The 13,851-nt window shown below is 44.4% G+C and overlaps 1 protein-coding gene across 11 annotated transcripts in view; it reads right to left on the bottom strand.

Moving 5' to 3' along the window:
- Positions 1–12,540, bottom strand: part of LPAR1 (lysophosphatidic acid receptor 1) — a 170,428-nt gene extending 157,888 nt beyond the window's left edge. For 2 of the 11 annotated variants that reach the window (XM_074016825.1, XM_065530228.2), the window contains exon 1: positions 12,174–12,378. Coding sequence is in view for 1 of the 11 variants with exons in the window: in XM_065530228.2 (XP_065386300.1) it covers positions 12,174–12,230 (57 nt within the window). In the remaining 10 variants the exon portion in view is untranslated. Of the gene's footprint in view, positions 1–9,456; positions 9,529–11,145; positions 11,758–11,955; positions 12,045–12,173 lie in introns of those variants that run through there. The other 9 variants (XM_074016826.1, XM_005581089.5, XM_045373617.3 and 6 more) reach the window with 7 other exon arrangements.
- Positions 12,541–13,851: the final 1,311 nt, after the last annotated feature.

Raw genomic sequence — 13,851 nt, 5'->3', positions numbered from 1 at the left:
TATTGAGGATTTTCGCATCAATGTTCATCAGGGATATTGGCCTGAAATTTTCTTTTTTTGTTATGTCTCTGCCAGGTTTCAGCATCAGGATGATGCTGGCCTCATAAAATGAGCTAGGGAGGAGTCCCTCTTTTTCTATCATTTGGAATAGTTTCAGAAGGAATGGTCTCAGCTCCTCTTTGTATCTCTAGTGGAATTCAGTTGTGAATCCATCTGGTCCTGGGCTTTTTTTTGGTTGGTAGGCTATTAAATACTGCCTCAATTTCAGAACTCTCCACCCCACATCAACAGGCCAGGTGTGGCATTCATGCCTGCAATCCCAACAGTTTGGGAAGTCAAGGTGAGAGTTAGGGACTAGCCTGAGTAATAAAGCAAGACCCTGTCTCTACCCAAAAAATAAATAAATAAATAACCAAACATGGTGGCATGTGCTTGTAGTCCCAGCTACTCAGGAAGCTGAAGCAGGAGGATGGCTTGAGCCCAGGAGTTTGAGGCCACAGTGAGCTATGATTGAGCAACTGAACTCCAGCCTGGGTGACACAGCAAAACATGGTCTTTAAGAAACAAAACAAGAAAAATATTTTGGGTAAACAGCAGAAAACAAAAACAGAATTTTTTTTTAAGTATTGTCCTCATCTAAGAAGTCAGAAGGAAAGTGCAATGGAGAAGAAAATATCAGGCAAGCTGGGTAGACAGGAAAGGTCACACAATTTTAAGTGCAGTGATAGAAGGCCTCAGTATGGAGTTGACCTTTGAGTTAAGACATGAAAATAATGAAAGCAGGTGTATGGATATGTAGGAAAGAACGTCCTACGCAGAAGGACACAGACCAGGAAACCACAGTCCACTGTGTGGATAAGCTCAAAAACAGAGATCATTTAGAGTAAGGATACAACTCTGGGTACATCAACACGGAAATATGGGCAGAGAAGCACAAGTCCTCAAAAAACAAAACAAAACAAAACAAAAAGAAGCAAGCAGAGATACGGAATGACTAAACATAATTAGGTGTATTTAATTAGTCACACACATTAAATAGTGTGACTAATATGTAGCCATTAGAAGTTAAAAATGAAAGATTTTAATGGCCTGTGTACATACTTATGATACAAAGGAGAATGCTGTTAAATATTCTGTAAAAGTAAATTTTTTTTTTTTTTTTTTTTTTTTTTTTTGAGGCAGAGTCTCACTCTGTCACCCAGGCTGGAGTACAGTGGCACAAACTCAGCTCACTGCAACCTTCGCCTCCTGGGTTCAAGAGAGCACATCCAGCTAATTTTTGTATTTTTAGTAGAGACAGGGTTTTATCACGTTGGCCAGGCTGGTCTTCAACTCCTGACCTCAAGTGATCTGCCCACCTTGGCCTCCCAAAGTGCTGGGATTACTAGCGTGAGCCACCATGCCTAGCAAGAAAGTCAATCTTAAGTGGTGGAATTACACATGAATCCCCTGTACATTCCAAATGTTTTAAAATGAGCATGTACTGTTTTTCCCTATCAAATTGAAATGAGTATAATTTAAAAGAATCATAATGGCTTAGAAAAAGGAAAACTAAGAATAAACTTATCTTTTTTCTATCTTGCATGCAAGAAGGCATGCCAATAAAATTATCTAAAGTGAAAATAAATTCTTAATTAGAAAAAGACTTTTTTTTTTTAACCAAGTAAAGGACAAACTTGCACTGCATCCTACTTTTTAGTAGGCAACTAGAGCTTAAAATTATTTGATCAGCTTTTAAAACCTCTATGACAAACTTTTATGAGTTTCTCAAAGTGTGATCTTTAGGCTACTGAAATTTCCAAAGTTCTTCTGGAAGGTTTATCTTTTATATGACAGCAATGTGACACTCACTGTCACTAGTCCTACAGTATATTAAAACTATAACTGCAAGGCGGGGCGCGGTGGCTCAAGCCTGTAATCCCAGCACTTTGGGAGGCCGAGACGGGTGGATCACGAGGTCAGGAGATCGAGACCATCCTGGCTAACACAGTGAAACCCTGTCTCTACTAAAAAAAATACAAAAAACTAGCCGGGCAAGGTGGCGGGCACCTGTAGTCCCAGCTACTCAGGAGGCTGAGGTAGGAGAATGGCGTAAACCCGGGAGGTAGAGCTTGCAGTGAGCTGAGATCCAGCCACTGCACTCCAGCTTGGGTGACAGAGCCAGACTCCGTCTCAAAAAAAAAAAAAAAAAAAAAAAAAAAAAAAAAAAAAAAAACTATATCTGCAATTTCCCCCAGACCTCAAATCACCACCTAATTATGGTAAGAAGTTTTTTCCAGATAACAATAGCTGGAATGGGCTGTTTCAGGGATTTTTTGTTCACCCCAATGGGATATTGTTGAAATTTGCACCATTTCCTTCCTATATCCCCAGGACCACCTATCAAGAGAAGCCATAGTAAATACTCAACAAATGCTTGATAACCCATAAAACTACTTTAATCTGCTAAAGAAAAATATTGAATTGAAATAAGTCTTGTCCTTGTGAAAATATATCACTCTTTTCACTCTGAAAGTGCTCTCCATCTTATCACACACATTTCACTGGCATTTACTTCTACATTTAGCAATTATTCCTGAATACTGCCAACTGACTCCTCAGCTAAACTTCAAACTCAAATTGCCAGCTACCAGCTGAAAATCTCTGCCTGCGTGGTTTTAGACATGTCTAAAACTAACAAGCCTTACTGCAACAATCAGCATACTCTCATGTCCTGTCTGGTAATGGCATCAACATGCCCTTTTTTGTCCTCAGTAGTCTCCAGTACCCTTCTACCTCCACAACCTTTGAGACTGGTCCCACCACTTCCTGCCACAAACCATCAATTCCAGGCACTCCTCCCCAAGCCTGTCACTCAATGGGTCTTCCTCATTACTCTTCTTCATGGAATGAGCTCCACAGACCATCGAGGCTGGCATCCTGCTGCAAGTCATTTCCTCCCTCTAAGGCTGACTTACCCTCTCCATCCTCACATACGCAGAAAGCTCTTTGTTTGAACCTTGGTTTACCATATTCATCACCACCTACCTGATCTTAATGATTTGAGTCCATGTCACTCCATGTTCATGACCTACTCAAGAGTGGGGACCATACTTTCTTAAATTTTTTGACTTTAGTGTCCTCAGGCCAAGCACGATGGCTTGCGCCTATAAACCCAGCACTTTGAGAGGCCGAGGCAGGTGGTTCACTTGAGGCCAGGAGTCCAAGACCAGCCTGGCCAACATGGCGAAACCCCATCTCTACCAAAAAATACAAAAAAAATTAGCCAAGCATGGTGGCACACGTCTGTGGTCCCAGCTACTTGGAAGGCTGAGGCAAGAGAATTGCTTGAACCCAGGAGGCAGTGAGCCAAGATCATGCCATTGCACCCCAGCCTGGGCGATAAAGTGAGACTCCGCTTCAAAAAAAAAAAAAAAAAAAAAAATTAGTGTCCTCAGCCAAACATAGAGGACACAGAAGTTCTCCAAGATCTCAGTTGCACAAAACTAAATTGACAGCGTCTCAAAGTGACCAGAGAACATATGGTGCTGAATCTGGAAAAGTCAGTCACCTTGCCCTAGCCTTTGAACCTTTACTTCTTTGTGCCTAGTCAGAAAGTAAAGCAAGTAGCTCTCTGTGGAACTACAATAAATAGTGGGCACAGAATGAATGCCTCATTTACTTGACAATAATCCTTCTCCCCAGAATCGTAGTCCAAGAAGGAAAAGCATCCCCTTAACAAAAGGCAACTCTGTTTCATTTGTGTTATTCTCTTAGTAAGAACACACCATCCTTATCATCTGCTGATTACAGACTTCTAAGGCGGGGGTTCTCATTGAATACTCCTGCAATGAAACCTGCCTATAATTAATAATTCTATCTTCTCTGCTCCAGAAGTGGCTGATAGGCCTTTCATCCAGGACTTGTTTTCTACCTAACAAAAGTTTCACAGATGCCAAACGCATGCTCTAAAATGCCCCTCCTCCTGTTGTCTGAGACCCAGATGAAGCAGGGTCCTTGTGGCAATAATATTCTCTGCAATGCTTTTTGTCATCTTGGTTGTTGCACAGCTGGAAATAGTTTTCTTGTTCCCATTTACAATAGCCAGACATTCATTATCACTCTGACAAGAACTCTTGAGTGATGTCATGCTGCACAAGTTCAAGAAGGGCCCATGCAGGCTCTTCCAGCTTCAAACTTCTCACTCTTCATGGCAGCCTCAAGTATAGCCGCTCTAAAGCAAAAGAAAAGGGGGGCAGGCACAGACAGATACACACACAAACATACATATGAGTATGTAAAAACATACCCACACTCATCCCACACACACATAAATATACATAAGTACTAATTTTTGTAGGTTTGTATAAGCAAAAGGACAACTATGGAAGGCTATGGAACAAACTGATATCAGATGTGTAAGGTTAAAGTGGCAGAGAGAGATTTTTTATGTTTACTTTAGACACATCTGTAGTGTTTGAATCATTGCAAAAAAGAAATTTGTAAATGAATGCAGCTATCTTCCTCTGGTTGGGATGCTTTCTATTGTGTTTACATCCCTGAGTGACTTGAAGATCATAAGTGAAATGCATTAGTGAAGCAAAGCACCATGATAGGGTGACTTCAAAATAAGTATTAGCCAGATGCGGTGGCTCACACCTGTCATCTCAACACTTTGGGAGGCCAAGGTGAGAGGATCCCTTGAGCCCAGGAGTTTAAGACTAGCCTGGGTAATGTAGTGAGAGCCCATTTCTTAAAAAAGAAAAAGAAAAAGAAAAAAATACCAGGCATAGTGGCACACACCTGCAGTCCTAGCCACTTGGAAGGCTGTAGTGGGAGAATAGTTTGAGCCCAGGAGGTCAAGGCTGCAGTGAGCCAGGATTATGCCATTGCACTCCAAGACCCTATCTCAAATAAATAAAAAATAAGTCTGACTTTCCACAGGCACTATATTTGAATTATTCTACAAAGCAAACTATACACTGAGCAAAGAACCTCAAACATAAGTTGGGTTAAAAGTAAGAATAGAGAAAATGAGATGGAAGCAAGGCAGGGCTATAGATAAAACACAGCTATGTCTATCTCTAGACTTCAAAACAGATAAATCCTAGCAAAATATTTCAAGCATATAAAATGAAAATCAGATTACCAGGCTCTGTGGTCTCCTTCCCTCAGAGGGAAAGGCCAGCTTACCTCAAGGTATTGAGATTATCTTGCAGAAAATGTTCTTAAAATGGAAGAATAACAAGATACATATGCCTGAGTTTGAAGGCATTTTAAAAGAACTTCTCCTACTAATGTCATATGATAGAAGGAAGTTCCATGACAGAAGGGGTCCATTCACATCTTGTTTCCTGCAGTGCTATCTTCCCAGTACAGGGTGGGTACAAATGTCTACTGAATATGGAAGAAAGAGTAATATAAAGGATTAAGGAACACGTCGTAAATGAAAACTAGAATTACCAACCAGATATCAGTTCTTATTCTTATTTTCCAGATGTAAAAAGACAGGCACTTTGACCTACCCAGGAGTAGCAAAACTGGAGATAGAAAGCCTCTTGATCCCTTTTTTACCTCTTCTAGGCTTGGTTTATCTCCCAGGGTCCTTCCAGATCCTAACCTTCCAGGAGCATTCCCTGACCTCCACCACCTCACCGCTAAGGGTCAAGTGCTTCGCTTGGTGCTCCCGCAAAGTTCTCTCTCTCATAAAACTTGTTACACTGAATTGTAATTATCTGTTAATCGTGTGTAAGCTCCTCCTGGAGGGTGGGATTCCTGCCTTATTCACACTCACCCCTAGTAACTAGCACAAAGTCTGGTATATAGTAGGCAGTCAGTTAAGTGCTCCTGAGATGGGGGCTTAAAAAAACAAAACAAAACAAAACAAAAAAAACATGTTTCCTCTGCCTCTGCCCCTGAACCATTTCTCCCTCCAAAGACCCAGGAATATCCTTCAATTAGGGCAGAATTTCAGAACCAGGGCAGTTAAAGGTTGGTCAAAGAGAACACCTAGACACAGGGGAAGAAAATTTAGTATAGCAGATCGACATAAAGTCTAATCTAGAGCATTGTTTAGACACATAAGGTAATGAATACAGGGAAACTTGCTATAAAGAAATGGTTCACAGTAGCAATCTCAGCATAGCAAATCCTAAACTCTGAGAAACATAGCACACATAATGGCCATAATGAACAAAATTTCCTTCAACCAACAGTTGGAAATCCCACCCATGGCCAGGTATTAGTCAAAGTCTTTTGCTTTTAGAGAAAAAGGCTGGTTTTGAAAACATTTTCCTTTATTTTCATAATACAACAAACACAGCTTGCCCTGCCTCATGCAAGCTTATTGCATGTTTGTTTTAGCACTGGACTAAAATTAAGGGTCTGCCCTGTCATTATATCACTTTTTTTAAACAGTAACACAAAAATAAAATAAATTATAACCTAAATCCATGAATGTAGTAAAATAGTTCTCTTTCATTTCTGGAAAAAAAAATAATTAGAATTTTACATGGACTTCAGTGTTAAAGTTTCTATAGCACTGATTAGATGACAGGGACATGCAAGTATTAAGACAATTTTCTTTGGCGCAGTCCCACAAGTTAATAATACAACAACAACACTGCTTTGAAATCATACTAACCTGCTAAAAAATGCCAAGGAGTTTAAATAAAATCATCACCACCGCCACACCACCCCTCCACTTCCCCCACCAAAAGTGTGTCCTAAAATGAAGTGTACTAACCTTGGGCTTCTCCAACTTAATTAACTTAATTTATTAAACATGCCAAACTCAAGTTCCCTTGCAGAAGATAAAACAAACTTCTGGGAAGATCATTCATTCAAATTGAATCCACAAGGTAATTGAAAGAAATTCGGCCAGCTTCTTTTTCTTTTTCTTTTTTTTTTATTTTTACTTTTTTGAGATGGAGTCTCACTCTGTCTGCCCAGGCTGGAGTGCAATGGCACAATTTTGGCTCACTGCAACCTCCACCTCCCGGGTTCAAGCAATTCTCCTGCCTCAGCCTCCTGAGTAGCTGGTATTACAGATGCCCAGCACCACACCCGGCTAATTTTTTGTATTTTTAGTAGACACAAGGTTTCACCATGTTGGCCAGGCTGGTCTCAAACTATTATCTCAGGTGAGGTCCACCCGCCTCAGCCTCCAAAGTGCTGGGATACAGGCGTTAGTCACTGTGCCCAGCCTCTTCTTTTTCCTGTCTGTCTCCTGGGTACCCTAGCATCTCCAGATTTAAGAGCAATTCAGAGACATCCAAGTCAGTTGCACCTCTGACATGCAACTGAAAACCGATGTATATCCTCCTGTGACACAGAGGTACTGGGGAGCACATGTGAACCTACAGAGCTCCTGAATACCTCTCCCAAATGGATCCCACAGAGTGAAGATAATAAGTTAAATGCTTTAGCTCTAGGGATTTAAAATATATAGAAAGCAAGTTACTTCTACTGGAAGTTAAACTTAAAGAATTCTCATCGTTATGTCATCTCTCACTGCAGTACCCAGGGTGCTACTTGGTTTCCCCCTCTCTCTCCTTCCCTCTACCGCCTTGCCCTATCATTTACAGAGGCATTAATGCCAGTTTCAAACTAATAATAATTCTTTTTCTTCTGTGCTGCAAATACCCAACCACTGTGGTTAAATACCATGTATAACATAAACAGGGTCAAGAATGCCAGTTGCCAGAAGAGTCATGTTTAAATTAGCATTAACCAGCAAGCCCTTCCCTAAACAAAAAAGAGAGAGGGGAAAAAAAAATGTTTTCTTGGACAGCTCTGTGCTTGCAGAATGACTTCAATCCCACATGTTCAAAAGGCTCCACAAGGTCCAGCTGTAACACAATAGCATCATTAATTTTTACTAAATTAAATTTCTCAAAAGTACAAAGCACTATCAATTTGCAGGGAGTGGGGAGGAAGAAACCACTTATTAGTTTATTCTACAACCTTTATATAATTTGAGTAAACTGGCAATAGTGTCTTAAAACCTAGCAGCCATAAGTTACACGAATTGTAGTGGAATAAAAGCCCAGTCCTCCGTCCATCACTGCACCCCTCACTCTGCCCCAATATGTGTTATTCAGTGTCTTTCCACATCTTGAGGTTACGTAATACTTCCTCCTCACCTCCCTATCCCCATGTAGCACAACTCCTCCACAATTTGTCCCTTTGTAACTTTCCAGCCTTCATCACCCCACACTCTCACTTCGTCTTCATTACCCCACCATTTGTCTTTTAAAAGATATGTTATTCTTCAAGCCACATTTATAAAGTCATCCCCTGAATCAAAACGTAATTCTCCATTCCCTGGCATGACAAAGTTCTTGGACTCTACAGCTACCACCCAGCTACACAACACTGCACATACTATTCAATATAACCCGTGAGGCTCGCTGCGTCTTTCCCCCCTGCGTTGCAGTTCTTTCTGGAGCTTCCTTTTCACCATCCTTGCATCTACCACATGGAAGGAATTCAGTAACTGTTTGCTGAAATAAAATTGCCTCCTTTTCTCTCAACTTTCTAAGACATCCATAATAGTTTTCCCTAAGTTTTTTTTTTTTTTTTTTTTTAAGAGACAGTCTCTCTCTGTCACCCAGGCTGTAGTGCAATGGCACAATCACAGCTCACTGCAGCCTTGAATCCTGGGCTGAAGCCATCCTCCCTCCTCCGCCTCCCAAGTAGCTGAGACTACACGCACATGCCACCATACCCAGCTAATGTATTTATTTTTTTGTAGAGACAGTGTCTCACTATGTTGCCCAGGCTGGTCTCAAACTCCTGGCTTCAAGCGATCCTCCTGCCTCAGCCTCCCAAACGTTGGGATTACAGGCATGAGCCACCACACCTGGCCAAGGATATTTAAATAAGAGGGTAACATGACATGTAAAAATAAGAAACCAAACAGTAGTATGATGCTGACTTAAGGCCAGAGAAGACTATTGGACTTTAAACCAAGAGCTTATGTTTAAGTTTTTATTACATCACAGTTCAGCTTTTAAAATAAATAACGTTCCTCAAGGGTGTAGGCATACTGATACCAAAACATAAAAGAAAAGGAAGACAGGCCACACATCAAGCACAGACATTAAAATCTTGACTTCAAACTAAATTCTAAAAGTTCTGTTATCTGCTGAATACTTGGAGCTTCCCAGTGAAAATGATACAGTGTATTCTGCCCAGATTGCAACTTTCCATACTAAGCATTTGAAATTATTCTTGGCCCTAAATATCACTTACTTCAGACTGAATGTCACTGTGTATCAAAAACACTGAGCAAGTGAAATTTTTATTCTTTGAATGTTCCAGTAGGTCACTAATGGAATAGATTCAGTAAAACCTTGCAGAGTCTATACGGTATAATTTGAAACAACAACAACAAAAAAATCAAATTACTTTCTGGAAAGTATTAGCTTTGAACAAAAATAGAAGTTTCGAAAGGGCTGCCACTTACATTCTTACCTCTGTTATTTCTTTCCCATCACTCACAGGGAGAGTGCTGTGTGCCCACAGACCTGAGTAGGAGCTGTTCCCCTGAGAGACAATGATGCAAATGGGTCAAGTGATGCCTAGTAGAAGTCAGACCGCAAGAATCACCTTGACCTCACCTTAGTGCATTAGCTAAGCAAACTCACAAGCTTTAAATAATAAAGGTAACAAGAGACTGATCTGAGGGGGGAAGTATTATTGATTCCCTTGAGGAAAAGAAAAAAAAAAAAAAACAGAGGAAATGAGCTCCCAGCTCAAGGATTTTTCTCCTCCAGGCATCCTCTGTTGCTGGTTTTCTTCCATCTTCCTGGCTCTCTGGACCTCTCACTTCCCCCCTACCTTTTCCTACTGCTCTAACATAAAATAACCTCCCACCGGTTTCTAGCTATTCGGGAAGCTGGAAGGAACAGCAAGGATCACCAACCCCTTCCATTTTCCGGATGGGGAGACGGAGACCAGGAGCTGAGCTGACCCGACCGGCTGAGGTCGCGCCGCTAGGGGACGTGTTGTGCCTTGCGGGCTCGGATGATGACAACCCCGCCTTCCCTCCTCGCTCCTCGCCCGTGCCTTCCTGCCTCAAGCTACCTCCTTCTCTTGCCACTTGGTGTTTTTATCCTCAAATTAGACAAGTATCAAGAAAAAAATGCAACCTTAATATACTTACAATGCTGATTATTATTCATAATTTTGCATTGGGGCAATTATACTCGCTCCCACTGGGATATGGAAATCAAGGGCAGGAACAACTAGGTGACATTCTACCTCCCTGTGTATTTTAATGCTATTTAGTTTGGTTCAATAACCATACCTTTAACATTCCCTTTTTCCTTGGACTCACTCTTCTATCTGGCAAGGGAATAACTTCTTTAAAAACTTCGCATTTTCCAAGTGCACAGTCTCCCCTTAACCAGAACTGCAGACTCTGAATCACAGACCTCTGGCTTACCAGTTATGCTTAGCTGAGCAAACACACTTATGCAAATACGTGAAAAACAAACTGTTAGAGCCTGAAGGAATAGAGGATTTCGCTGTGATCATTATTTACGTTTTCAATATTGATGTTTACCAATATCTATCTAACCCCATAGGAAACGACGCGTCCATAGTGAAACAAGTCAGCACCCACATTTATGAAAAAATCCACGGATTTCAACAAAAATGAAGAGGGGGGAGCAGAAGCGGAGAGCCACAACCTCAGGCCCCAGACAGCAGGCAGCAGCAAGTCCCGAATGCCTTCACTCGTAACATTTCAAAGGCCAAATGGCAGCAAAGAAAAACAAGAATAAACTTTAAATCCATTCACCACAAAGCAGTCCTACGCAAGCCAAAGGAGCCGTCGATTTCAAAACCATCAACTCAAAGCCAGGTCCCTCCCTTGCCTTACAACCTCCAGTTACTTGCTAAGCACGTTTGTTAGGCGGCTGGACAGAAACTTAGTTAAAAGTCCTCAGCCCGGTGTGAGGGGACAACCGACTCGTCAGTGGGAAACGAGAGGTGTGGGAGCCCCAGTGGCGCAGGGACCCCTCGGAGGTGCACGTCCAGCAGGACGAGGTTTTGGGAGAATTTCGAGGGCCCCTCGTAAGCCCTCCCGCGCACCCACCACGACCCAGGTAACCGGAGGCCACCTACGTGTCACTTGGGCGGGCCCCGGGGCGCACTGACCTGGAGCGAGACAGGAGGGCCGGCGGCCCGGGCGGTTGCGGCAACTTCCCTCCCGAGGATCGGTCAGCCGCTGGGTGCGGGAGGTCCGGGGAGCCTCGCCTCCTGCAGGCCGGCTAGTAAGAACGCACGGCCACCCACCCGCGCCGCGGCCCAGCGCGCGCACTCACACTCTCTCTGGCACCCGCACGCGCGCCCCCAACCACAAAGCCCGTCCACCGCGGGACAGTGTGAGCCCAGCGCGCCGTGTGGCTAACGAGCCGTCGCCGCGGCCTCTGGCTTCGCGCCCAGGGGGCGCCGTCCCCACACGCCGCGCCTGCCCCTTTACCTGCGCTTGCAGCCGCCGCGCGTCCCGCTCCCGCCGCCCCCGGGTTGGCTTCAGGCCGCGCGCCCAGTCCCGGCGGCCCCCGCCCCGCCGCCAGCCGAGCCCGTCCCTCCGCCCGCCCCTCGGCCGTCGCCCAGAGCGAGGCCGCCCCCTGCGCCCACCCCGCCGGGATCCCGTGCTCGGCCGGGCGGCGGGGAGGGCTCCGCGGCTCTGGGCCCTGGCCGCCCCAGATCCCGCCCGCGCTCAGCAGCGGAGCTGCAGACGGAGTAGCCACTCGGGGAGCGTCAGCCGCCGGTCGGCCCCTACGGCCCGGCTTTGGCGCGCTGGCAGGAGGAGGGGGCGCAGAGGGAGGGCCGGAGGAGCAGCGCCGACGCCAGCGTCCTCTCTTCCTCCGCCTTCCTTCTTTTCTGCTTGCTCCACGTAGCACAAGTCAGCAACTCCCGGGACCCCAGAGTCCGCCCTCCCCGCTCCCAAGCTGGACCCCTTACCTGGCGTGGCGCCCCCAGCGCCCCTGACTTCTGCGCCCCTTCCTCCATTCATTGGCTCGACAGCCCTCGCTGGCTGCAGGGCCGGGGCTAGGGGGTGGCCTTAGCCTCCCATTCATTATCTCAGCAGCCTCCCCCGCCCCGCCCCCGAGCCGACAGACCCGCAGCGGGAGACCCGTGGCCGCCAGCTCGGGTCCCACCCCCGCCCCTCCTGAGCTCACCCCAGCGCGGGACAGCTGGCAGAACTCCGGTGGACGCCCCGGCACGGCACGGGGCATTTTCACGTTGTCGCTCTCCTCTTGCCACTCGAAAAGCTCTGGAAAACATCGCGGGGCCCACAAACCCCCGAAATGTGGCCTCTCTTTCGTGGTTCATTTTCTAAACTTTCCAGAAGGCGCAAAGTTTCTCCCAGCGCCGCCCTACACTGGAGGCTGAAAAGAACGCAGAGGCGGCTTTGCTGCTAGGAAGGTGCATACGTTTCTAGTTCTGATTTTTCACTTCACTGGATCTGTAAACCAAAGCAAGTGTGTCTGCTCCCCTAGTTCTCCATATCCATGATTATAAATTTCTCTTCCGCTTTCCCAGTGTAGCTTTGCAAGTGTAAACTATCAATTTTAGTGAGAGTAATTAAGGGCGGGGACTGCACACCTGGAGGTGTAGGTGGGCGCGGCGCGGAATTAAGGCCCAGGGATCATTCTCAGGAGAGTGGCAGCCACAGGGATTCGCCCAGGTCTTATAACAACACCCACTAGATGGGGTCTCCCTAGCCACGCCACCTCACCACACCCATCTCCCACTTCTGGCTTCCCAGGATTTCCGGAGTAATCAGAATTATCAACCTCTCGCTGCACAGCTAAGGCCACCGCATATCAAAAATAGCAGCGTGCGAGTAAAAGTTTCATAAGCCCTCGCCTTGAAATGGCACAGAGGACACAGCACGACAGCAGTAAGGCATGGGGACTCAGCAGGACTGATCCCATTGAGAGAAACGCAGAACAGCGAGGCAGGGCTATGTTGGTGGTGGCCACCCGGTAACCGTGGGCTTTGCAGAAGAGAAAGGTCACTGCAAACCGCAGTTGGACGGAAGCTTTTCAAGCCTCAAGTGAGTTATGCTGTGACGGGACCATGACCATCTCCCACCGGTGACTGCTTAGAACCTTGACCAAGCTCGTGTGGTTTTCGCAGGATGCTCAGGGCTGAGCCCTGGCTGTAAATAATTTACTATCTAAAGCTGTTTCCTTTTTAAAACAATGGTTCTACTCTTTAAAAAAAAAAAAAAAAAAAAAAAATCGAATCTTTTTTAAAAATCCACTTTAAATAACTTTGCTTTCTATACCTTTCCTACCAATATATGATTTGTTTTATAACAATTTACTATGTGAAAAAATTGAAATTTTAGTACATGCACAGTGCTAATATGTTCATGCACAATGCTACCATGTTTGTGTACAGCATGCAGAAATGTGTATAAATACGTATACCCATGAATACAGACCACTCCTTTATCTCACAGATAATGATAGGGGTTGATACTAAACTATAAGAAATATTATATTGGGATGAATAGGCAAATGTTCACTATAAAATCTAAGTATCATATATATTGGTAAGAAAAAAATATACTCGAAAGAGGTTTCCGTATGTTTTTAACCATAGCTCTACTCAATTCAGAAAAATCACTTGTTAGCTAATTTTCCTGTCTCTTTCTTCCTATACACTCTACTTACTGTCAGATTTCTTAACACCAATACTTCTATATCTAATATAAAGAACATTTTAAAATTAATTATTTCCATGTTTAGCCTTTCCCCATAAATCAAAGGTTGGGTAAAAGGAGTTTCTTACCACTCAACTTGAATATTTTTAATATGTTGATTTTTTTCTCTTACCTTCTTAAGG

This window comes from Macaca fascicularis, chromosome 15 (genome assembly GCF_037993035.2).
Source record: "Macaca fascicularis isolate 582-1 chromosome 15, T2T-MFA8v1.1".
NCBI lineage: Eukaryota > Metazoa > Chordata > Mammalia > Primates > Cercopithecidae > Macaca > Macaca fascicularis.
This window is presented reverse-complemented; position numbering and strand designations above follow the sequence as displayed.